The 22,742-nt window shown below is 57.2% G+C and overlaps 8 protein-coding genes across 8 annotated transcripts; 4 read left to right on the top strand and 4 right to left on the bottom strand.

Annotated features, from left to right (window-relative positions):
• Positions 1 to 236: 236 nt before the first annotated feature.
• F5144DRAFT_606068 (TIP-1 family-domain-containing protein) lies at positions 237 to 2,656 on the bottom strand (the record flags this gene model as incomplete). Its single annotated transcript, XM_066791473.1, has 3 exons — positions 237 to 656; positions 705 to 1,037; positions 1,088 to 2,656. 3 exons carry the CDS (start codon positions 2,654 to 2,656, stop codon positions 237 to 239), a joined length of 2,322 nt encoding a protein of 773 aa, XP_066640317.1.
• A 2,120-nt stretch (positions 2,657 to 4,776) lies between these two features.
• Positions 4,777 to 6,451, top strand: F5144DRAFT_583706 (uncharacterized protein). Its single transcript, XM_066789569.1, has one exon. The coding sequence runs from the start codon at positions 4,936 to 4,938 to the stop codon at positions 6,286 to 6,288; it is 1,353 nt and encodes a 450-aa protein (XP_066640316.1). The 5' UTR covers positions 4,777 to 4,935; the 3' UTR covers positions 6,289 to 6,451.
• Positions 6,401 to 7,178, top strand: F5144DRAFT_366652 (uncharacterized protein). Its single transcript, XM_066784445.1, has one exon. It carries the CDS (start codon positions 6,513 to 6,515, stop codon positions 7,110 to 7,112), a length of 600 nt encoding a protein of 199 aa, XP_066640315.1. The 5' UTR covers positions 6,401 to 6,512; the 3' UTR covers positions 7,113 to 7,178.
• Positions 7,179 to 10,366, bottom strand: F5144DRAFT_366651 (uncharacterized protein). Its single transcript, XM_066784444.1, has 2 exons — positions 10,022 to 10,366; positions 7,179 to 9,913 (listed from the first exon to the last, which is right to left on the bottom strand). The coding sequence occupies exons 1-2, from the start codon at positions 10,249 to 10,251 to the stop codon at positions 7,246 to 7,248; spliced, it is 2,898 nt and encodes a 965-aa protein (XP_066640314.1). The 5' UTR covers positions 10,252 to 10,366; the 3' UTR covers positions 7,179 to 7,245.
• A 1,254-nt stretch (positions 10,367 to 11,620) lies between these two features.
• Positions 11,621 to 13,249, top strand: F5144DRAFT_606065 (serine hydroxymethyltransferase; the record flags this gene model as incomplete). The annotated part of the gene is made up of 4 exons (XM_066791472.1): positions 11,621 to 11,656; positions 11,724 to 11,774; positions 11,834 to 12,198; positions 12,259 to 13,249. The coding sequence occupies 4 exons, from the start codon at positions 11,621 to 11,623 to the stop codon at positions 13,247 to 13,249; spliced, it is 1,443 nt and encodes a 480-aa protein (XP_066640313.1).
• A 1,301-nt stretch (positions 13,250 to 14,550) lies between these two features.
• On the bottom strand, positions 14,551 to 18,215 carry F5144DRAFT_606064 (uncharacterized protein; the record flags this gene model as incomplete). The annotated part of the gene is made up of 3 exons (XM_066791471.1): positions 14,551 to 15,852; positions 15,907 to 17,075; positions 17,132 to 18,215. 3 exons carry the CDS (start codon positions 18,213 to 18,215, stop codon positions 14,551 to 14,553), a joined length of 3,555 nt encoding a protein of 1,184 aa, XP_066640312.1.
• Positions 18,216 to 18,834: 619 nt separating this feature from the next.
• Positions 18,835 to 20,464, top strand: F5144DRAFT_623495 (uncharacterized protein). The gene is made up of 2 exons (XM_066792155.1): positions 18,835 to 19,327; positions 19,529 to 20,464. The coding sequence occupies exons 1-2, from the start codon at positions 19,303 to 19,305 to the stop codon at positions 20,194 to 20,196; spliced, it is 693 nt and encodes a 230-aa protein (XP_066640311.1). The 5' UTR covers positions 18,835 to 19,302; the 3' UTR covers positions 20,197 to 20,464.
• Positions 20,465 to 22,723, bottom strand: F5144DRAFT_518793 (ferric reductase NAD binding domain-containing protein). The gene is made up of 3 exons (XM_066786672.1): positions 22,070 to 22,723; positions 21,934 to 21,999; positions 20,465 to 21,875 (listed from the first exon to the last, which is right to left on the bottom strand). The coding sequence occupies exons 1-3, from the start codon at positions 22,386 to 22,388 to the stop codon at positions 20,482 to 20,484; spliced, it is 1,779 nt and encodes a 592-aa protein (XP_066640310.1). The 5' UTR covers positions 22,389 to 22,723; the 3' UTR covers positions 20,465 to 20,481.
• Between the last annotated feature and the right edge of the window lie 19 nt (positions 22,724 to 22,742).

Raw genomic sequence — 22,742 nt, 5'->3', positions numbered from 1 at the left:
GGGTTACAACGACCATCATGGAGCCGACCGGAGGGTCAAGGCTGATTTGATAACGTGCCGACACCGGTACAAAGCGGGGACGAGTCCTTCAACGGCTAGGATTAGAGCGCCCTCAACGGTTGTTGCGGGACAAAGTAAGGGAGGTGGTTGGGGAGCCTGATGAAATGGCAGATGATACCATTCGGAGATTTCGGTGCTTGTATATAGATAGGTATTTTGGATCACATAGATAGCGCTCATTCGGCGGTTTCTACCCTGCGCTGCAGTATTTGCCTTGCGTTGGCCGAGGTCAATGAGTCGACCTCCAGCTCGTCCAAAACCTTCTTCGCCTCCGTGTTATCCGTGTACACCATGTCCGTCGCCCGTTTGAGCGACATGCCCCCCTCCGGGGCCTCTATCGGGAGGTTCAGCAATCGGAGAGCGTCGCTAACGCTTCCCAGCGAGCTCGAACCGTCGGGGATGAACCGTTCGACGAGCGCGGAGATGGCGTGCAGGTCACGGCTGAACTGGGCTGCCCCTGACGCGGTGAATCTGTGGCTCATCAAGACCTCCCCCCACAAGGTGTTGTTGAGTTGTTCGAGTGCCTCACGCCACACCCGGCGGAAGGCGGCTGTTCCGAGGGCACGCTGGAGGAAGTCCAGGTCGCGTTTCATAATCTGCCTTTGGTCAGCCAAGGTACCGTGCGAGACGAAGGGAATATTTACTCTTAAAGGTTCGTCTAGCTCCGCCGTGACGGCAATATCGCCCGAAGCATCGTCGGCAATGGTGCTCCACTGCGGGCGGTGGAGATAGGCCTTGAATGCCTTCCGGTGTGTCTCGACGAGAGCTTCTGAGAGGAACTCCTCGGCCCGCTTTCGTCTTTGACTATACGCAGCGATGGTCTCATCGAAGAGAATGCCATGGTCATCATTTTCTTTACCAACAGCCGCCGACGTTTTGTCCCTAACGTGGTCATAGCTCATGCCGCCGGCGAGGTTGGCCTGGTCCTCGGTGACCTTGGCTCTTGTCTGGAGCTGCTCCCACAATGTAACGAAGAACTGGTCAAGTCAGTTAGAGCACGGGAAGCTTGAGATAACGCAGTGCTCACCTCTTCATTACTCCAGTCTCTCAGGGTGTTGACGATCTGATCGGCGCTGCCGTACACCTTGCACAGCGTCTCAAGAGCACCCGTGCCTTCGAGAGCGGCTAGTTGTTCCTTGGTTACACCAAAGGCTCTGCCTACTGTCGAGGTGATGCTTAAGTACGCCTCGAGCGTACCCCTGAGATGGTCGTGGTACTCGTCCAAAATTGTGAGTTGAATGTCGATGAGGAAGCGCAACTTGTGAGAGAAGCGCTTGACGCGCTCGTACTGGGTCGTAACGGACCGAAGGAGATCGGTGACCCGGACGGCGGCAAACGTGGGCTTAGTCTTTCCGGTAGCGGCGAAGTCGTAGTCGATATTCCTTGCGTCTGGTGCCGTCATGATGGCTTGGTAACGTTCCAGCGCAAACTTCTTCTCGGCATCTAGCCATGTCCTGAAGTACTGGCTGAGCACTTCTGATGTCAGCCCACCCCATTCTTCCTCGGATTCCCCGCCGTCATAGGCAAACCCGGAGCTGAGCCTCTCGTCGAACGTCATTAGTTGAGAGAGGAGGCTACTTAAAAATACGGTATCTCCAGACGTCTCGGAGATAGTAACAGCAATCTTCTCCCTCATGACAGGCAGCAAGGAGGTTATGAAGGCACAGACAGGGTCCATGTACACTATCTTGTGTGCAACGTTGGTGTCGCCAAACTTGGCGGCCAGGGCTGAGCCAAAATTGTCCCTTAAGAAGTCCTCCCACTTCTCGATCAAAGCTAAGAACCATGGAAAACAGTGGGCCGTGATAACCTGCGGGCTACTGGTCGGTTTGTCGCTGAGAAAATGGAAGCGGAACTCCTTGATGAATATCTGGGACATCACATCCACGGGCAGTAGGCTGACAGTGCTGGGCGAGTACAAGACCTCGGGCGCTTGCAAGTCGACGAGCTTCTCAAAGCATCGGAGCCAATCGTCGTCCACATCCGAGTCCGGGTCCACGTTCGGCCACCCACGCTTGGCTAGCACGGACTCGAGCTCATCCCACATGGTCTTCTTCATCTCATCCCATAACTTGTCTGTCACAGATTCGACATGGGTCACCAAGTGCACCGCAGCCCCATCAGCCTGGTGCTGAAGCTCCTTCAGCCGGATCAAAAGCTGTTTCAACCTTGTGTAGGGCTCCAGCGCCGCCTTTGGGTCCTGCGGGAGATGCGACCGAGCAGCCTGGCGCAAACCCTCGACGTCCTGCAACAGCGATAGGTATCGGTAGGCGAGGTCAACCTTGTGGAGCTGCTTCATAGGCGGCTCCAGACGACGGATGGCCTCATCGGGGGCGTCGGACTCGGCGATGATCTGGAGGCGAACGTCGATGCTCTTCTGGAGGGTTTGGAACTCGTCGATTTGAGCCACGAGGGCGGCGGCGCGTTCTTCCGAGGACTTGCGCGCCTCGTCTAGTTCTCGCGAGGCATCATCGAGCTGGGACTGCAACTGGCTGCGCTGGTACTCGACGCTGCTGATCAACGTGTCCAAGTCCTCGAAGTCGGTCGTCGACTGTAGCTTATCGTCTAGGTAGTCTTCGACTCGGATGTCTTCCATGTTGGAAGTCGGCGTCGGAATCTGGACTGGGCGTCGGGAAGGTAGCAGACGGTAAAGTGGTCGGCTAGTTCACCGGCTGCCACTTGTCCATTCATCGAAGTCGCAGTTGGTGATGTGGAGCTTGGGTGAGCTTCCAGACAGGAACCGGGATTGAATTGTATTTGGGTATTGAGGTAACAGGTAACGTACTCCACCCCCAAGTCGCGCACACCCCCAAGTCGCGCACTTTTGACCGTGCTACGACCTCCCAACCCCAACTTGAAATAACTTAATAGCAAAAAATGACATCGCAATCCAAAGAGAGTAGAATCAATCTTGCTATTCAGGCAATACAACGAGATAAGACTTTCAGTCGGCGACGCGCTGCCCAAAACTACAATGTACCCGAAGCGACCTTGCGCGACAGGATGAACGGGAAGACGCCGAAGCCAGAATCACGACCTGCAGCTCACCGATTGACAGCAATTGAAGAGGAGGCGGTTGTTAGGTATATATTGGACCTAGATACGCGAGGATTTGCACCCCGACGTGCTGGTGTTGAAGATGTGGCTAATTTGCTGCTCGCGCAACGCGACGGGGGAGGGGTCGGCAAGCACTGGGCCGAGAAATTCGTCAAGCGACAACCAGAACTCAAGACGCGTTTCAATCGTGTATACGACTTTCAGAGAGCCCTCTGCGAAGACCCAGAACTTATTGGCGCGTGGTTTAAGCTTGTACACAACATGAGGGCGAAGTACGGCATCCACGACGGTGACTTCTACAACTTCGACGAGACCGGCTTCATGATGGGCGTCATCTGCGCAGCTATGGTAGTGACGCGCGCCGATCGACGTGGAAGAGGCAAGGCAGTTTAGCCTGGCAATCGGGAATGGGCGACGGCGATTGAGTGCATCAACGGCGAAGGGTGGTGCCTCCCACCGTTTCTCATTGTTCAAGGCACTTACCACCTCGCCAACTGGTATACCGAGGGCGAGCTCCCACTCGACTGGGCTATCAAGCCAACTTCCAATGGGTGGACCGACAACGAGACCGGCCTAGAATGGATCAAACACTTCGATAAGCACACAAAGTCTCGTACGAAGGGTGTGTATCGGCTGATTGTGCTTGATGGGCATGAGAGTCACCTGTCGGCCGAATTCGAAGCCTTTTGCAAGCAGAACAACATTGTCACCATCAGCCTGCCGGCTCACTCATCCCATATAACCCAGCCACTCGATGTTGGGTGTTACAGTGCCCTAAAAACGGCGTACGGTCGGCAAATCGAGCACTTCGTCAGAGCGCATATCAACCACATCACCAAGGTCGAGCTCTTCCTCGCCTTCAAAGCCGCCCACTTTGCCGCCATGACCGAGAGCAACAACAAAGGGGGGTTCAGAGGTGCAGGTCTAGTACCTTCTGACCCCGAGTCAGTGATATCCAAGCTGGATGTCAAGTTACGGATGCCAACACCAACTGGTCCCCCCTCCGCCGCTGCCGATCCTTGGTTCTCCCAGACGCCACGGAACCCAACAGAGACTGTCTCACAATGCGAGTACATCAAAGATCGGATTGCCCGTCACCAGGGAAGCTCGCCAACATCAATTCTCACTGCTGTCGACCAGCTTGCGAAAGGGACGCAGGCATTGGCGCACTCGGTGGCCCTAATGACGGCTGAGATAGGCACCTTACAGAAGGCAAATGAGGCACTGAGCAAGCGCCGAAGGGCCAAAAAGACACATGTGCGTCCTGGAGGACCACTTACTGTAGGAGATGCACATGATATATTAGCCCAGAGAGAGGTGCAGGAACAGGTAGAGCGTGAAACGCGGGAAAATGGTGGTCGGCGGGCTCGAACAGGGACGGCTCCACGGCGTTGTGGTAAGTGCGAAAAGCCCGGGCACAATGCGCGCACGTGTCAGGGAGACGGAGAAACATCTGATGTACATGATTTAAAATAGTTTCAGTGTATTGCGGTTGTTGTGGTGGTGTAATTGATGTTTCCTATCGGTTCACGGTCAAAAGTGCGCGACTTGGGGGTGTGCGCGACTTGGGGGTGGAGTACGTTACCGTAATTTACACTTGTGCCGAGAACACTCAGGTACCCTTGACCCTCGGTGACGCACTGCCTGCCGGGATATCCCACTTGTTCGTTATCCATCTTTTTTTCCCAACTGTCAAGACCCGACAATCCCGCAATCAAATCCCGACCAAGATATTCCAGACTAAGTGCATTGCCTGACCGAACGAGGCCCGGTTTATCCTTCGATTCCCGATATCAATTCCCTTTCAATGGCACCGCCATGAGACCTTTACTGCCAAATTTGGGCTCGGTTGCTCGGAGTGCCAACCCCACCATCTTCTCTTCAGCGCCGCCCCGACACCTCTCCAGTCACCGAAACTTTCACCCTACACCCGCTGCCTGGATTCCGCGCCGCCGAAACTTCTTCACTTCCAATGTTCTCTTGCAGCAGGATGGCCAAGAGCCGCCCGGCCGCTTCCAGGCCGGGAAGAAAGGCGATGAAGACAACAACATCAACAGTAACAACACGAACACGAACCTCTCGACCCACAAGAAGCGCAAACCCCCATTGAAAAACTCACTCCACCGCGTGGCCATTGTTGCCCAGAAGGGTGCGCCCGCGAAGCCCCCTCCGTCCGCTACCGAACCCCGGGTAGGGTCCGAGGGTAGCGCCACAATCAGCGCTGTGTGCGTAGCCGAATCGTTCGACATGGACAGCGTGGAGGATATACTGAAAAACCACGGGTTTTCTCTTGACCCGGATGGCAACGGATTTGAGTCCCACGAAGTGGTCCACGCTCGTGGACTTAACATGGGAGACATATTTGTGTTTCCCTCCGGTACCGTCGTGACCTGGGGCCTGCCACCGGACGTGGTTAACACGCTGGCCACCAGGCATCTCCTCCCGGCTGCGGAGACACCTTTTGTCGAAAGCAAAGAAGAGGAGGACTTAGAGTTTCTGGTAGATCCCGAGCAGGACCAGAGCCGTGTGACGGGAGACGTGGTCGTGCTGGGCACCCGTCGCGAAGTGGAAGCCGGCGACCGGTTAGAGACAACCCTCGCCAAGATCGCCTTTTCTTCTGGCCTGGCCCGCAGCACCAAGCTCGCCGTCCTCGAGAGCTCACTCACCCGCTACCTCGAGAGCACGCGGCACATCCCTGAGCAACTCTCACAAGGCCTGCACACGCCTCTAACACGCGGCATGATCCTACAAAAAGCCGGCGAGCTGCTCAACCTGCGCAGCCAGCTGAACCACTACAACGACCTGACCGACGCGCTGCCGGACATCTTCTGGGACACGGAGAAGCTGGAGACGTACTACGCCAAGATCGGCAAGGCGCTCGACGTCGGCGTGCGCATCAAGACGCTCAACGACAAGATGACGTACGCCCAGGAGGTGGTTGGTGTCGCCCAGGGCGTGCTCGACATCAGCGAGAAGATGTCGAGCGAGGCCCACAGCACCCGCCTCGAATGGATCATTATCATTCTGATCGCCATCGAGGTCGCCTTTGAGCTGCGCCGCCTATACATGGAGCGCTATGATGTGTTCCAGGACGAGCTACTCGCCGAGCTGCGCGCGCTGAGGGCCGACATGCGGCAGGATGGGAAACCGAGGGAGGCTGGCTGGAAGTGAGAGTGTTCTTCTTAGATGGGATGGCCGGTGGGATGCTAGGTGAAAACAATGATACCCAACTCAAAGTTAGCTATTACGCCGGCGTTGCTGGTCGTAGACGTACGTGTATATGAAACAAATGAAGAGCTCTCCGCTTTCAACGTTGCCAGTGTTGCCAAGAGTGACGATACCTTAAATGGGAGGAGCTTATAAAAGCCAAACGCTATTATTTTATTATCCAAGCCATGCCTACTTACTACCTCCATTTCAGTTCCTTACAACATTACAGATGGACACCGCTCACTCCCGGGAGAAACCCAAGCCGCAAGCTTAGTAGCTCCTCAGCCCGGGTAGATGCCAGCCACCATTCAGAAATCTATCACCTCACTCCTCCTCCCCAACACAGTCAGACGAAGCCACCAAACATGAGAGTGGTAAAGAAGAGGAACGGCAAAACGCGCTTTGAGACTCTCGGGATGTACCGAAGCCGACCACCGAGCCCAGTCACCCCAAGAAGTAAAATACAAGAAGTAAAAATCACAATTGTTGATCCTCAATCCTCGATCCGCTTCCTTTCCAGTCCCGAGAAAACACACGGTACGTCCAAGGAAGCATCACGTCCGGTCCGAGCAATCAAGCGAAAAAAAAAAGGGAAAAAGCCAAGTAGGGCCAAAGACCAAAGCCGCGCACAAACTCCAGTTGGTCCGTCCCCCGCCTCCCAACCCACCCACCGGCGCATATCCCATCCATTAGATCATCCAGATCGTCCACACGCCATTCTTGCTCTCCGCCCTCGTTCCCACCGACTTCCTTCCCCCCGTCTAAAGACATACCGAAAGAAGTAATCCGCAGGTATCTGCCCCCTCCGTTTTGGTACAACCAACCATGGTCCACTTTCCCAACCCGGCCCTCCTCACTGACCGTCCATCACTCTCAACCTTCCACGCCACCAATTGCGTAGGGTACTTGTTCGACCCTCTACCCCGCCTGCGGCGCGGGACTCGCCGACGCCGACACCGGGCCGGCCTGCATCGGCCGCGGGCTATCCATCGCCGAGGGCGGGGGACCGCCGGGGGCAGGAACACCGCCGCCGTTCATCCCGCCCTGCATGGCCGCCACCTTGGGGCTAGGTGACACGCTATGGCCGTTGTTACCATTGCCGTTATTATTATGGTTGCCCATCTGCATCTTGGCAGCGGCGACCTTGTGGACGTCCATGTGCCCCGCCAGGCCAATGCCCGCGAGCCCGACCACCTCGCCCTGCGTAACCTTGCCCATGTGGCCGCTAGCCCGTTGCTCCGCGTCGGCGCGGGCGCGGGCCTGTTCCATCACCTGCCGCTGCTGCACTTCGGGCATGACCGTCGCGAAGCCCGTGAGGCTCGAGGGCGGTCTATTCCCGCCTCCTCCCCCACCACCGCCACCTTGCATCATGCCTGGGCCGGGTGAGCCGGCCGAGTACTGCCGAGGGACTGTGTTCGGTGGCATGCCCGGTCCTGGACTTCCGTAGGGTGGGCGGGCCATCTGCTGATGCTGTTGGGGCGGTGTAGGTGATTGGCTGTATTGGTGGGCTTGTGGAACCTGTGGTGTTATTGTCCTCGGCATTTGCCCACCGTTCGTGTACGGCGAGTAGGGTTGTTGCTGGGCGTGAGCGTGAGCCATGGGTGGCTGGTGGGGAGGATGTTGTGGCATTGGGGAAGGTTGCCCATGCTGTGGGTGTGGCTGAATTTGCTGGTGTTGTTGGTAACCAGGGGGGTAGGCTTGGGCGAATCGGTGGTTGGGGTTGTTGGCCTGCCCCATATTATAATTGGGATGCTGTTGCATCCGTGGCTGCGTCGGGGTTCCAGCAAATTGGTGCGGCATGTTGGAATGGCCGTAGGGACCCTGAGCCTTGGCCAATTGTGGTGCATACATCGGCCTGAACTGGGTTCCGGGCGCGGGCCGGGGCTGCACTTGCTGGTGTGGTTGAGGAATGGGGACGCTGGATGGCGCCCGCGGGTACATGTTCTGCCCCTGCGGTCGGACGGGGGTTTGCGGGAAGTGTTGCGCGGTCCCGACGGGACGGACCGACGGTGTGAACTGCGCTTGGTATTGATTGGCGTACGGGCCGGAAACACTCGGCGCCCTCTGGTTTTGGCGCTGGTTTGACGTCGCTGCCGCCTGTGCGGCCAAGCGGGCCAGCCGGGCCGGCTCGTCATCCTCCATGACCCCGTGATACTCGTCAGAGCGGATCTCAATCTTGGTGCTCACGGCTAGCTCCGCAAGTTTATCGGAGTTGAGGCGGGCGACCGCGTACGGAGGCAGGTTCTGTATGATCAACGACAGCTGAGCCTTCAACGCCTCGTACGTCGTCATTTCCTCTTCGCTTGGCTGGTGAGAGAGGCTGCCGTTACGGAGCATATCTCCATTAACCGGATCGGCCGAGTAACGGTCTTGACTGGTTGGTAGTGTGAGGTTCCGGTTGCGCTGGTAGGACGCAAGGGTCTCGATCAAGTCGGAGACCTCCTCAAGAAGGTCGTCCACTTCTTTCTCTTCGTCGGATTTCTTGCCCAGAGCATAATCCAGGCTCGGGTCGATCGCGGTTTCATCCCAGTTCTCGATAGCGTCCTTCACACGGTCTTCGTCAATCTCGATGGCAGCTGCTGAATCCGCAGCTGCGCTGTCCTCGGCATCATCATCCGGTTCCTCCGCCTCAGCGAGTTTCGCAAAGCTTCGCCGGCCGACACGCTGCCACCAAATGCGACCAACCTGGCCGGACGGAACAATGGCGCCCGAGTCGTCCTGGCAAGGTGCGAAGGTGGAGAAAGCTCCCCGAAAAAGCGCCTCCATTTCAGACATCTCAAGCTCGGTGCTGGACGGCTTGATGCCCGCCAGGCTTTGGGCCCGCTCTCTCTGTTTCGTCTTGGCGTGGGTCGTCGGGGTGGCATTGCTATAATCCAACCAGTGGCCTGTCGAGACATTGGAAGAAAAGTAACTCCCCGATCGGTACTTGGACTTTTCGGCCAGCTCGGGGTGGTAAAAAGTCAAAACGTTGCTTTTCGTGGCGGTCTTCGGCGCCTTCGGTGGTTGTAGGGGAGGCAGGTTCCGGGGGGAGGGGAACAATTCTCCGAGTGTAGGTGGGCGGCCATTCTTTTCGCCCGACGGGGTAGCCCCGGAAGAAACGTTGGTGAGAGTGACACCCCTGGGCAGGGGGGCTCCGGCAAGTGACTTGGCAGCATTCCGCTGCAGGCTCGTGAAAAGCGGTCGGGCGGTCGGGGCAGCTCCGATTGCTGTGAGGACGACGCCGTCCGGGTTTGATGATTGCAGCTCTCTAGGAGACTGTTTCGCAGAGGTGGGCCGTGGGACGTTGGGATACGAAAGCTCCTGTCTGTAGAGCTCTAGGGCCTTCGTCCTGAATGCGATCGTCTTGGTGACGGTGTTGGCATCGCTCAGCGTAGCTGCAGTCCCAAGTTCCTTGACTTGCGCATTTGCAGTCTGGACGATGTCGGAAACCAAGTCATCCAGGGCCTCATATGTGCCCTGGGTCACCTTGTCTGCAATGGTAACGGGTTTGCCATCCTCCGACTTGGCCCGTTTCGAAGATGGTTCGCCATCAACGAGCGAATCGGGAAGAGGGCGCTTGAGAACCGACGGGCCGTTTGTGTCGTGACTAGGGGGGATGAAGTTAGCACAGGGATGGAATGGGAGGGGACAGGCAACGGCGGATGCGATTGAATGCCCGGCGCAGCAGAGGGGTTGACAGCGACGGCGCGCATACCTCTGCAAAACATCAAAGAAGTCGCGGACGAGCGATTTACGGTCCTGAGAAGCGTGCACGCCATTAACGGGTAACTTGGGCGGGCCGGCGCGATTGAGATCCGGGTCGTTGTCGTCGTCGCTCGATTCGCGCTTCCGTTTGGTGGATGAATTGATTGAAGCGGGCGAGTCTAGACGCGACAATGGAGCGACGCCGTTGATCTGGGCCGCGACGGTAGCGGGCGAGGCCATGGTTGGCGGGGAATGCGGAATGGGCCGTCGAGGTCGGCACCCCGGAACGGTGGGAGGTGGGATGGGATTTGGCGTGGTGGTTTAGCTGGGTCTCGTCGCGATTCGCGTCGGCGAAAGGGAGGACGCTGCGTGGGACCGTCCCTTGCAACTCCAAAAAGTTTTGTCGTCGGCGGGCCGGCACGTAAGGTGGAGAAAATACATACAAAACAGATGCATACGATGGAGAGACGATGGCCGGGTTTGATTACATCCGAAAATTAAATCGGTATGCGGTATCTGACGGCCATTTCCTTAATCGACAGGCTTCAGGGTGCAGAGGAGGAAGTCGGAGGCTGCGGTCACCAAGAGTTGGTTACAAAAAGCCAGCGCGAGGCTAGTCTGCGCTAACAATGCTTGCGGGAATTAGTGGGGCCCTGCGCCATGCAGCGCGTGCACGTGATCCATCCCTGCGAATGCTGCTTTACATAAGCGCAGCAGCCGCGCAGTGCAGGCAGCACGACATTCCAGGTTGTCAGGCGGGAGATTTCCTGCTCTTTCATCACTCCTAACACGCATCTCATGATGGATCATGAATCATGGATCTCAAAGTTAAAAATCAGTTCCACAACTATGTCTATATTATAGACCTGCTAAAAATATACATGAAAGACGAAGCTCCGAATTTTTATCGACCGTCTCCTGATAAGCCCCCTATTTTGAAGTATTTGAAGACACTTCCTCCGCTGTTGGTTTGCTCTTCCATCGGGGTATTGCCCAATTCGTTGCCCCGAAACACCTCCCTGGCAAGACTCCGAAATACCCGCATCCCCGATCTCGACTCCGGTCCCATGCTAAGAAGACCCTTGCTGTGGTCGATCTGAGTTTTTAACCAGCACGCTCAAGAATTGACTTGACTGCCTGCTTAGCCATACAACCCGCCCAGCATCGTCGCTATTGCTATATGGCGGTACAGTTAGAAGGTAGTCAAAATTTAAAGTGCCTGTGACTCGCACTCAACCTCTTTGTGGACCGAGATCGCTGCGATCTAGAGCTGGGTAGTTGCATGAGCTCTCCGATACGCTCATAGCTCGCCTTGGCTTGACGCTTGGCCACCGGTTCCGGGTCCATCAACCCCTCCCTTTCGCAGCCAAGCTCCGCAATTGATGCTTGCCAGTGATGCGGGGTCCTCAATTTTTCTCTTCTTACTCCGATGCCCCTCCACCCCGTTCCCCCACAAAACAGCTTGCTACCCCCGAACTTAGGTCTTTCGTCTCTCGAGAATTCTCCATCCCTCCCAGCTTCCATCCTCTTCATTATTGTATTGTGAAATCTCGTCTCGCCTATCATCCCCATACCCAGCCAATTCCATTCCCAACCCAAATCAACCACAATGGCGACCTATGCGCTCCCCGAGTCGCACAAGCAGGTTCGTTGCTTTACTCTGTCATATCCCGCTCTTCGGATCGACCGGTTACCTGACTCACCGCTTGTAGATGCTTGAGAAGTCTCTGCTTGACTCCGACCCCGAGGTCGCTGAGATCATGGTAAGCAATACTCTTCGATGTGAAAGCGCCCAATTAGTCAATTAACTCCCCTCTTTTAGAAACATGAGATCCAGCGTCAACGCGAGTCCATCATCCTCATCGCCTCCGAGAATGTGACGTCTCGTGCCGTCTTCGATGCCCTCGGCTCCCCCATGTCCAACAAGTACTCTGAGGGCTACCCCGGCGCTCGGTACTATGGTGGCAACCAGCACATCGACCAGATCGAGCTTCTTTGCCAGAAGCGTGCCCTCGAGGCCTTCAACGTCGATGGTGCCAAGTGGGGCGTCAACGTCCAGTGCTTGAGTGGCAGCCCTGCCAACCTCCAGGTTTACCAGGCCATCATGCCTCCTCACGGAAGGCTGATGGGTCTGGACCTCCCCCACGGTGGCCATCTCAGCCACGGTTACCAGACTCCCCAGCGGAAGTGAGTGCCTTCCTTAACCCGCCACGCCACCCTCCGCTGTTGCTAACGAAGGTATTAAAGGATCTCCGCCGTCTCTACCTACTTCGAGACCATGCCCTACCGTGTCGACCTTGAGACCGGCATCATCGACTATGACACGCTCGAGAAGAATGCCCAGCTCTTCCGCCCCAAGATTCTCGTTGCCGGTACCTCGGCCTACTGCCGTCTGATTGACTACCAGCGCATGCGCAAGATCGCTGACTCAGTTGGCGCTTACCTGGTCGTCGACATTGCCCACATCTCCGGCCTGGTGTCCTCCGGCGTCATCCCGTCGCCCTTCGACTACGCTGATGTCGTCACCACCACCACCCACAAGTCCCTCCGTGGCCCCCGTGGTGCCATGATCTTCTTCCGCAAGGGTGTCCGCTCGGTCGATGCCAAGACCGGCAAGGAGACACTCTATGACCTGGAGGACAAGATCAACTTCTCCGTCTTTCCCGGACACCAGGGTGGTCCCCACAACCACACCATCACCGCCCTTGCCGTCGCCCTCAAGCAGGCTGCTACCCCCGAGTTCAAGGAGTACCAGAGGAAGGTGGTCGCCAACGCCAAGGCTCTCGAGAACAAGTTCAAGGAGCTTGGCCACAAGCTCGTGTCCGACGGTACCGACTCGCACATGGTCCTCGTCGACCTCCGCCCCTTGTCCCTCGATGGCGCCCGCGTGGAGGCCGTCCTTGAGCAAATCAACATCGCCTGCAACAAGAACAGCGTTCCCGGCGACAAGAGCGCTCTCACCCCTGGCGGTCTGCGTATCGGCACCCCGGCCATGACCAGCCGTGGTTTCGGCGAGGCTGACTTCGAGCGCGTTGCTTCCTACATCGACGCCAGCATCAAGCTCTGCAAGGAGATCCAGGGCGCTCTGCCCAAGGAGGCCAACAAGCTCAAGGACTTCCGGTTCAAGATCGCCAGCGGCGAGGTTGCCCGCATCAACGAGCTCAAGAAGGAGATCTCGGACTGGTGCCACACCTTCCCCCTCCCCGTTGAGGGCTGGCGTATGGACGCCGGCATCTAAGCTGGTATTGGTCACGGTACACCCGGCACCATCCGGGGCATAATGTTCAACAACAGATAGGCGGAACCGAGCGGCCGTCCTAATTTTCTTTTTTTCTTTTCGGGTCTGCATCTAGAAACAGGGGTGCACAGGGCGGCGATCTCAACGAGTCATGGGTGCATGGGAGGGGAACGGAAATCGGAAAATCACTCATCTTGCAAATCATTTCATCAGGCGTTTGCATCATGGGTGTCTTGGTCATCAACTTACCAGGTTGGGTACCGGGAGGGAGTCTGGTTTATACCTTGGTTTTTAGCTTATTTAGGAGGCTGCTTCAACGCGGTTGGTTATACCCGATATGATATGCAACAACTGCGGAGTCGAAAAGCGAGCTGTTGTCTAGTTAATGTTGTGGTAACCTATGTATCAAATTGTGCACTTGCTGAAGCTGTCTGCTCTTCATACAATTTGATTCATCATTCACGCTGGTCTGATATGAAACTGGGGGGAGGAGGTTGATGCCGACTTGAAGTTCAACTACTGGGCTAGCGCGAGGGCAGTCGTGATTCCAATATGTTGATTCGCATCCCATCGTATCCATCCGTAAGATGTAAAGATGCATAATAATATATATCTATATGTACATGAAAGGCCGAGGCCCACTGCCGAACAGACCAGGGACAGAATAAAAACAACGAAAGGCGAGATGACAACGATACAAGACTTGAAAAGAGAAAAAGAAAAACAACAGAGGTATATGCAAAGGCACGCCGCAGCGCTGCTTACTATGGGGGTGTGTGCACGCCCAGATTCCAGACTCTAAAATGATATGAAAGCCGGCCCTCGTCAGGGAGGGCGGCGGGGGAATAAGTGAAGTTGAAGTGATAGCGGAAGAAGAGAAAAAGAAGATGAAAGACGGCCAAAAGAAATAGCCGCACCGTACCTTTCCCCGTTCGCAAAAGAGTCCGTATCCTTCCGTTCACCCATCCATCCATCCATCCATCCATTCATCCCAGACCGCCATCCCAACTCGTTCCGTATCGTAAACAACAACCAAGCATTCAATCAATCCCTCCCATCTCAGTGCTCGCTTGCTCGCTTGCTTGTCTCCACTAAGAAAAACGCAAAGAATAGAGAGGGAAAGAAGAAGAAGAAAACAGCAAGCATACAAAACACATCCATCTTGATTCAACCAACCGCCCCCCCTTTTCCCCAAACCCCACGCCACACCATCCCACCCCATCCCACCCATCTCATTCCATTTTATCGCATCCCTTCCCCTTCCGCAGACGACACCCACACAAAGCAGGCAGCCACCACGCCTACCGATGCTCCAAGCTCTCCGGGCTCATCATGCCCGTCGCGGCATCATCCTTGTCCGTAAGCTGGCTGGCCCCGCCGTCCGTGGTATCGCCGCCCGCAGCGACCGCCGGCGTCGGCACCGGCACCGCCAGACCATTCGTAGTACCGCCCCCGCCGCCGCCGCCGTTGACACCACCCGCAGGAGGAGCAACGCCACCACCAACACCAGGGGGGTTCAGCACCGGCCCGCCCTTGCCGTTGAGTTGCTGCTGGAGGGCCTTCTTTTTCTCGGGCGAGACGCTCGTCGCGGGGCCGCCGGTCTTGGCGGCGTTGAGGCCGTCTGTGACCTGGGCGGCGCCGGACTCGAGCTTTTTCTTCTTCTTAGCCATGGCGATCTGCTCCTTGGGGCTGCGCTTCTGCGGGGAGACAATTTTGCCGGTGGCGCCGAGGCGGGGCCGCGCGCGGCGCTGCTTGGGCGGCAGGTCCTCGTCCTCGACCAGCGGGGCGTCGCCGTTAGCGTGCAGCTTGGCGAGGAAGAAGTTGCGGACTAGGCCGACCTGCTCCTGGATGGACTCGCGCGTGACGGGTTCTGAGGGTGGTAGTGGCTCGAAGAGATCCTCGGTGATGGGCCCGCCGACGGTCTGGGTCTGCATCTGGTACTGGTTGCGGACGCGCGACTGGAGGAGGTGGAGGGGCACCGACATCATCTCGAGGCCGAAGTCCTTATCGAGGCCGAGAGCCTTGAAGCCGAAGAAGTCCTCGCCGAGCTCCTCGGCAAAGTCGCCGCCGACGAATTGGTCGCTGCCGTCGTTGAAGGCGCCGGAGCCGTCTGCGCCGCCGTCGGTAAGGGCCGGGCGAAGCAGGTCGGCGAGGTGGGCCTTCATCCGCTCGTGGATCTGGCTAAGCTTGTTACCCAGACGGTCGATGTCGTCGCGGGCGTAGCTTTCTAGCGAGTCGACGTCATGGCCGTTCTCGTTCAGCGTGTGGAGGATCACCTCCTCTGGAGTGAAGCGGGGCTGGGAGCGGGCGCCCCGTTCCGCAAAGACGCCCACGGCCGGTTTCTTCTCGGCTTCCCGGTAGACACCGAAGGTGCGGACCAGTTTCTGGAAATAATCACCGGCGATGTCTGTTACCGTGTCGAGCGCCGAAGGCTGCAGCTCTTCGAAGCCGGCGTGGTAGAATATCTTGGCCACGGAGCGTTGCATCGCCAACCTGCAGGTATCAGGTGCCATGACGGGCCCTTCTCCAGCCATAAACGCTGGCTCGGCGTCGGCTTCAACAAAGGGCTCGGGGTTGTATTTAGGAAATTGATTAGTATACACCTGCCAAAGTTAGTAACTTGGTGCCGGGACTCGAGTCGGGACAAGCCCCCTTACATGAGTCTGGATTTGCATTTGCTTGATGACGCCGACCTTGGAGCAGAGCTTGCGGGTTTCTTGCATCTGCCGCATGTTGGCGTCGAACTTGCTTGTGAGCCGGCTCTCTGGCGGAAGGAAGTGACCAGAAGGGATCAACCGAAGCATGTCTTCATGTTGATTGATGACGTGCCCCTCGCCGTCCTCGATCCATTGAAGTTTCGGGTCGATGTCAGGAATGATGGTTTGGGGCTCGTAGTACGAAGGAACCGTCCGGTCACCCTCGTCTTCCATGCCCTCGGCAAGCGTCTCGGGCGCCTTGGCCCCATCCTTGGATCCGGCGGCCGAAGCGTCGAGGTGCGAACCGTGGATGATGCCAAGGGCTTCCGCTTCTCTCCGAGATTTCAGGAAGCGGCGCATCCCTACTTTGCTCCTCAAGAGGGCAGGCTCCTCCACGTTGAGCTTATTACCCGCAAATAGCTGGTAGCGCTCCTTGGCGACGAGGGCTCGGTCCTTTTTGGTTACCTGCTTCCAAATCTTGTAGGCGTCATCCTCGTAGGCTTGTTCTGCGGCCTCCCCTAACGCTTGGTCGAGGGCCATGCCGTTTAATGACGGGCCGTCGATTTCCATGGCGTCGGCATTGCTGATGCCAGATTGGCCATTGGCGCCGCTAGGAGTCAGGGAACCGCCGATTTGGGGCGTGCCGAAACCAATGCTGCTGTCTACCTCGGAGCCTTCCCGGTGAGTTTTGGCGAGGATCCCGTTCAGTTGCAGCACCGGCTTCTGATCCACGCTCGGGGTTCCCCCCTTTCCCTCGTGCTGGTCGGACGGTGCTTTCCGGGACTTGTTGGTGCCTTTTGTCCCTGCTTTACGACCCCGAGACGACATTATCGGTTCGTCGTCGCTGTCATCGCCGCCATCGTCTTCGCCGCCGTTTTGTTTCCGGCGTTCTTCCGCCTCAACTTCCGCCCGAGGCCTTATGGTGACATCCGGAATGAGCGGGATAAGCTTCTCGGCTTCCTTCCGCATGCCATTTGCCATGCGACGGAGCGGGTGGCCCATGTCCTGGTTGTATTTAAGACAGTTGTCCCAGATCAGATTCAGATCCGTGACGAAGTCGGACTTGGACTTGAATTGAAGGCCTTTGAGCTTCTTGGTCATGGTCCCGAGATCCATGGGGTGTTTGATGACTGCGGATTGTTAAAGGGGCCGCCCACTCAAGGATGGCGGCGGGATGGCAACTTACAATTGTAATAATCGGGTGCATCTCTCTTGTTGACCCTGTTCAGAAACGGGGTCGAGTATTCGGTGTGCGCCTTGAGCTCGCTGAGCACCTTCTCGAGCGCTTCGTAAAGCTCTTCCTGGCCCACATTCTCCTCGCTCGCCCACTTGCTCCGGTTTTTACGAACTTCGTTCATCAGCGATCGGAGTTCGGCGTCGGATGCGCGTACTTGGTCACGCTTCATATCTATCCTTGCGATGAGGTGCTTCAAGGTGAGACTCGATGCGCCGAGGTTTGCGTTGCTGAGCGAGCCGTGATTCTGTTCCGGCTGGCTCGTGTGGCTGTGATGTGTTTTGTCCATCTCAGCCTGCAGCTGTTTTTCAGACTCGTCCAGCTGTTGTTGCTCAAGCATGGCCGTCCGGTCGTTTTCGAGGGTGTAGAAGAGGGTGTGGAAGCTTTGCTTGGCGGCGACCTCGGTCGCATTGCGCGCTTCTTCGAGCTCCTTGCGCGCGTCCTCGGAGGACTTGGCTTGTGTAGGCGACCCATCTTCGCGAGTTTTGCCGGCATGCCTCCCGGGCGATGAGACGGAGTGGACGGGCGAACTGCCGGACTTGGACGGCGATAGCAGGGTCCTGGCGGCGGCATCGTCGTCGGCGTGTTTTGAATGTAGGGCTTGTGATGTGGGAGCGGTATCTTCTTCTTCATTGTCCTCGTCGTCGTCATCGCCGTAGTCGTCTTCGTCGATGACGCGCTTCGCCTTCTTGCGGGGCGGCTCTTGGGCGGGCGCGTGGTCTGTCGTGGGGGGCAGCAGGGGTGCGATCGGGGTCGGGGGGCGTTTGAGAGTGTTGAGACCGTGTTGGTTATATTCGCCATTGTCGCCAAATAGTAGCGCAAGCCTTCCTTCGGCGCGACGAAAGAGATTTGCGAAGTGAGCGCGTCGATGGTCCTCGTCGGGGTCGGATGCCTCAGGCATCAGCGCGAGTGGATTGTCGCTCGGAGTCTGCATCGGCAACGGGCCATCGTCCACAACGCCATGGATCATTCTGCTACCGTTAACCTGGCTGGAGTTCGGCGTGTGCCAGGCAGGCTGGCCGTTCGTAATGGACATTTTTTCCGGGTCCGAGATGGCTAGGGGATGTTCGTCGCTCGGTCGCCATGCGCCGGAAACGCGCTCGTAGTCAGCCGGCACCAGAGCAATTCAGGGCGTCAGAGTCACATGGGCGAAAAGAGCGTGGTCGATAGAAGCGAGAGATAAATTTTGAGGGCAATAGGCGATGCCGTGGCTGTGTCCCGATGGCTTCTGTGATGGCCGATTTTGGGGCGAGTTGGACGTGAAGTCAACTTCGGAAGCAGGCTTCTGCCGTTTCTGGACAAGGGGGGCTCCTTTTGCTGGCGCCGGTTAGGAAGTGGGTGGTACCTTCGGCGTGTCCGTTGTCCTTTGTCGCGCTATTGACAACGCACAAATTAGGGCCCAAAAGTCGGTTTATAGGACCTTGAAAGATCTAGATAAGACGATATAGATGCTTTGTAATTTTTTACACCTTAATTCCAAGTGTAAGTGATGCACCTAGATGGTCTCCAAGTGGTACCCTCTAGCAATGAGTGTGTCTATTGATCACGTGATATGACTTGCGCTGACAGAGCAAAGTCTCTAGAGTGTGATGCCAATGCCCAATTGAACAAAGCCAGGGCTTCATAAGTTTCTTAATTCAAAGTGAACCCCCGGAACGAGTTTGCGCAATTGGTCCCTCTGTTTGGTTTCCGAAGATGTCTGTCTTGTTGTTGCGCGGTACCTTAGTTAGGGGCTCGCGGAAGCAGGGATTCGGGGTGAAGCCCAGGCGTCGCGACAAGCCAAGATCACTAAAGCCCCACCTACCCCAGGCCGCGACTTGCCCTGCGACGTGCGTCAGCCCCAGGCTGTCTTTGTTCGGTACCTTCCGTTACAGCTCCTAAGATAGCGCCACAATCCCCCTCGCTTGTGAGGCTGGAGCTCCGACCTCGTACTGCAGCCTGCCTTGAGGCCCTGAATCTGACACGGACAGCGCCAGATCTTGGGGCACCGAACACCTCGTCCAACTCTGCAATTACATCCATACCTCTACAATCAAGAACAATGACGGCGAAAAACCTGTGACGACCCCTCACCAATTTGCACCCAAGCCATACCAGAATATCAAAAGCAGATCTAGCAAACCATGAGGATACGGCTTCCTTTTGCAGGTGCGTTTCAGATCCACTTCCACTTCCCACCCAACAGCTCAGCTACTTGCATTGTCCCGCCGAGACACCCGCCGGGCATCTTGACGAAAGAAGCTGAGGTTCTTACCCGCATCCCCACCATGGAAGCTCCAAACCACCCACTCCCACGACCAAACCAACCCCCCCCCCAACCTAACTAACACCCCCTCCCCCCCAAAACAGGCATCTTCGCCCTCCTCCTCCTCCTCGCCGGCTACGCCGGCCTCTCCTCCCTCCAACTCGACTCGACAACCCTCCCGCTCAACGACAAAGCCCTGCACCTGCTCACCTTCTTCCTGCTCACGGTGGCCTTCTACTGGGTGGTGGACACGACGCGGCGCCGCACCGTGCACCTGACCCTGGTGGTGTGCGGCGGCGGGCTCGCCGTCGGCTCCGAGGTCCTGCAGGCCGTGCTGCCGAATGGGCGGTCGTTCGATATTTTTGATGTGGTGGCGAATGTGGTGGGTGCCGCGGCGGCGGTGGGCCTGTGCGCGTGGTATCATAAGCGCATGTTGGAGAGGAAGCGCGTGAGGAAGTATACGGCTGTGCCGACGGGGGAGGGTGGGGAAGGAGGGGAAGATTTGGAGCTGGGTGAGGGGCCAGGGACTGGGGGTGGGAGTGGGAATGGGAGTGGTTTGGGGGGGCATGAGGAGGGGGTGGTTGGGGGGAGTGGTGCTGAGGGGCAGCGGGGGAGTCTGACGCTGGAGGAGGAGGTTGATAACTGGGATGAGAATGATGTGGATGCCTGGGATGAGGACGATGCGGGCGATGTTGGCGTCTCCGCGCCGACGGCTGGGAAGGATGCCGAGGCTGCCGGCGACTTTGGCAGCGCAAAGAAGCGCTCGGATTGACGAGCTCAGCGAAGGAGGGGGAGGTTATGGGGATGGATGACTCTGCCGCGCCATCGCGCAGAATGTATGGATAACGGTTTGCAATGTCTCTGGCGTTCCTGCAATCACTTTTCGCTCCTTTAGAATGGGTTGGGTCGGGGAAAGCGAAGTTCGCGTTGGGCTTACTTGTATGACGAAACGCGGGCTCGGAGGTATTGGAATTAGCGGAACAGATACCATGACAACATCTCGATTGAATGAATGCCCTCGACGTGGGCAATGTATGACTATTTTATTTTACACTCCCTAGAACCCAAAACCCTCCTTGTGATACCAAACCGACCGCCCCCTGTGGACCCAGGCGCCGAGGTGTTCCCTCAGCTCCTTGGCCATCTCGCTAGGACCGCACACAAGCACCGCAACACGCTCCTCGTTGCCATACCTGAAGAGATCGTCGACAATCTTCTGGAGGTCGGGCCGCTTTCGGTTGTTCTGCGAGGTGTACCGTGCGCGGCGAGCGTCCCTGTGCATGGTGCTCATTTCGACCTCACCGGCGTCTGCGCCATCGTCAGTGCGGCTAGCAGCCGCTCTCTGCCTCAAGAACTCTGTTCCTTCTGGATCGGAGGCGTCGCCCGTGATGAAAATGTGGATATTATCGTCCTTCAAGAGCGCCTGGGCTTCCTTCCCGGTCACGGCCCACGTCGCGTCGCCCGCCGATCGAACGGCCCACACCATCTCCACCCTGGCCGTCGGGTTGTTGTTGGTGATGGCGCGGTATAATGGGAGGGTAAAAGTTGCGCCAATGCCGCCGGCAACAAGCAGGATCCGGTCAAAGTCGGTACGTAGCCGGGAGAGGCGGTTGGCCACGCCGTAGGGACCCTCGATCGACAGAGGTATCTTGTCCTCGTCCGTAGCGTTGGCATTGGTAGGCTTCGCGACACCTGCAAACTTCTTCAGAGCCGCAGTCATGGGCCCACTACAGTGGCGGGCAACCAAGGTCAAATCCGGACTCTCTGCGTCCACGGCCGCGACCGTGAATGGGTTGAAGAGAAATTCGAACAAGAGGTGCGAAGCAGACGCGGCGCTCATCGATTTACGAGCTGCGGCCGGAATGCTGAGGTAGATATGGGAACCGGGACGCGCACGGAAGCGGTTGACTTTGGAATAGGGTATGCTGGCCGAGACCTTGACGAGGTTCGTGCCTGAGATCGATTCAACCGTGGCGTGCCCTGTCACTGTGTCCATCTTGCGGGAGATCAGGTCGAGGAAGAAAACCCCGAGGGATTCGAACAGAAACGTTCTAGCCGGGGTGGCATGGATGACGATGAGCGCGGGAACAATGACTCCCGCAAGGAAGTGGATGATGAAGAACAGCCGGTAAGAGTACCGGCGAACTGGTCGGAGAGCTGTCGTGGCGAGCAAGAGCAGGCCGCCGAAGCCTATGACCCCCGATAAAACAATGGGATCAGCCAGTCGGTCGAGACGGTCTCTCTCGACGAAAAAGTTGAGGTAGAGGCCCGCATGGAGAGACAGCAAGGCGGCTGTGACCCGCGCCATGACCCTGTGCCAGCGGTTGACCTGCTCGTGAGACGACTGGAGGAGGTAGGCGACAGGGTTAAGTGACTTGAGCGCCAGGAGGTATTGGAGCGGCCATTGTGAGATGGCAACGACTCCGAGTCTCTTTGTCAGGTGCAGGTAGTCTGTTGGGGTTAGTACACACACGACAGTGTAACGGGGGTATATGGGTACGCGACTTACCGTCCCCGGTTTCTAACACAGAGAGCAGCAGCAGCCAGGCGGCCCACAACAACCCGACGACCCATTCTGTCCATTTGTTAACCACAGTTCCCTGACATTTTAAAAATGCTCAAATTACGGATGGGGTTTTACGCACGATCTCTCTGGCCCAATACCCACCCGGCCACGACAACATCCTCACCCAACCACCATTGAAGCCTCCTAGACCGAGAACTCCAAGTCCCCACATTGCTGTTCCTACGCTCTTTCAGCACCGGAGAGCTCGGCACAGGCGCATAACGGCCTTCGGATGCGCCAGCCTTGGACGGCTGCTTCCATAGACGGGATATCAGGAGGACAGCAACGGGAGCCAAGATGGACAGCTGGGCGTAAAGCGCATATTTGTCGAGAGTCTGGCGGCGGACCTGCTTCTCGGCCGTAGATAGGTCAATGAAGTGGTAATTGAAGAAACTCATGGCCGCGGCAGGACATTACCTAGCCCAGATGGAAAGAAGAGGTTGAGGACTGCTCGCTCGGCCAGGAAAAACATACCTGGTTAAAAGAAGTCGGGGAGACGAAAGAGAGGTGGCTCGGCGGCTGCGGGCCGAACTTCAATGTTCGTCGGCGGTCGGGCCTGTGCAACAGAGTGGGACTGCCCTGCCAAGGACCGGAGATTAATGGGGCGCTAACTATCGATTGGTTATCGGTTTTGATCCCTTCTTGGCTCTGCATGGCATGTTCGTCTGCCAAAATGGCAATTCCCTGAAGATGCATGATGCATGCGCTCAGCCCGTGCTCGCTCTGGACGCAGGACTTTATAAGAAAGAATG

Source organism: Chaetomium tenue (genome assembly GCF_020726465.1).
Source record: "Chaetomium tenue strain MPI-SDFR-AT-0079 chromosome Unknown F5144scaffold_6, whole genome shotgun sequence".
Classification (NCBI taxonomy): Eukaryota; Fungi; Ascomycota; class Sordariomycetes; order Sordariales; family Chaetomiaceae; genus Chaetomium; species Chaetomium tenue.
Note: the sequence above shows the minus strand (reverse complement) of the source record. Positions and strands in the feature narration are given on the sequence as shown.

Bases quoted from the DNA above. Each gene is read 5' to 3' on its own strand.
- F5144DRAFT_583706 (XM_066789569.1), top strand. From the start codon at position 4,936: ATGAGACCTTTACTGCCAAATTTGGGCTCGGTTGCTCGGAGTGCCAAC.
- F5144DRAFT_366652 (XM_066784445.1), top strand. From the start codon at position 6,513: ATGCCTACTTACTACCTCCATTTCAGTTCCTTACAACATTACAGATGG.
- F5144DRAFT_366651 (XM_066784444.1), bottom strand. From the start codon at position 10,251: ATGGCCTCGCCCGCTACCGTCGCGGCCCAGATCAACGGCGTCGCTCCA. The intron at 9,914-10,021 runs GTATGCGCGCCG...CATCCCCCCTAG, and splicing joins TTCTTTGATGTTTTGCAGAG to TCACGACACAAACGGCCCGT.
- F5144DRAFT_623495 (XM_066792155.1), top strand. From the start codon at position 19,303: ATGAGGATACGGCTTCCTTTTGCAG. The intron at 19,328-19,528 runs GTGCGTTTCAGA...CCCCCAAAACAG, and splicing joins GATACGGCTTCCTTTTGCAG to GCATCTTCGCCCTCCTCCTC.
- F5144DRAFT_518793 (XM_066786672.1), bottom strand. From the start codon at position 22,388: ATGAGTTTCTTCAATTACCACTTCATTGACCTATCTACGGCCGAGAAG. The intron at 22,000-22,069 runs GTGCGTAAAACC...ACAAATGGACAG, and splicing joins GGTATTGGGCCAGAGAGATC to AATGGGTCGTCGGGTTGTTG. The intron at 21,876-21,933 runs GTAAGTCGCGTA...TAACCCCAACAG, and splicing joins TGTGTTAGAAACCGGGGACG to ACTACCTGCACCTGACAAAG.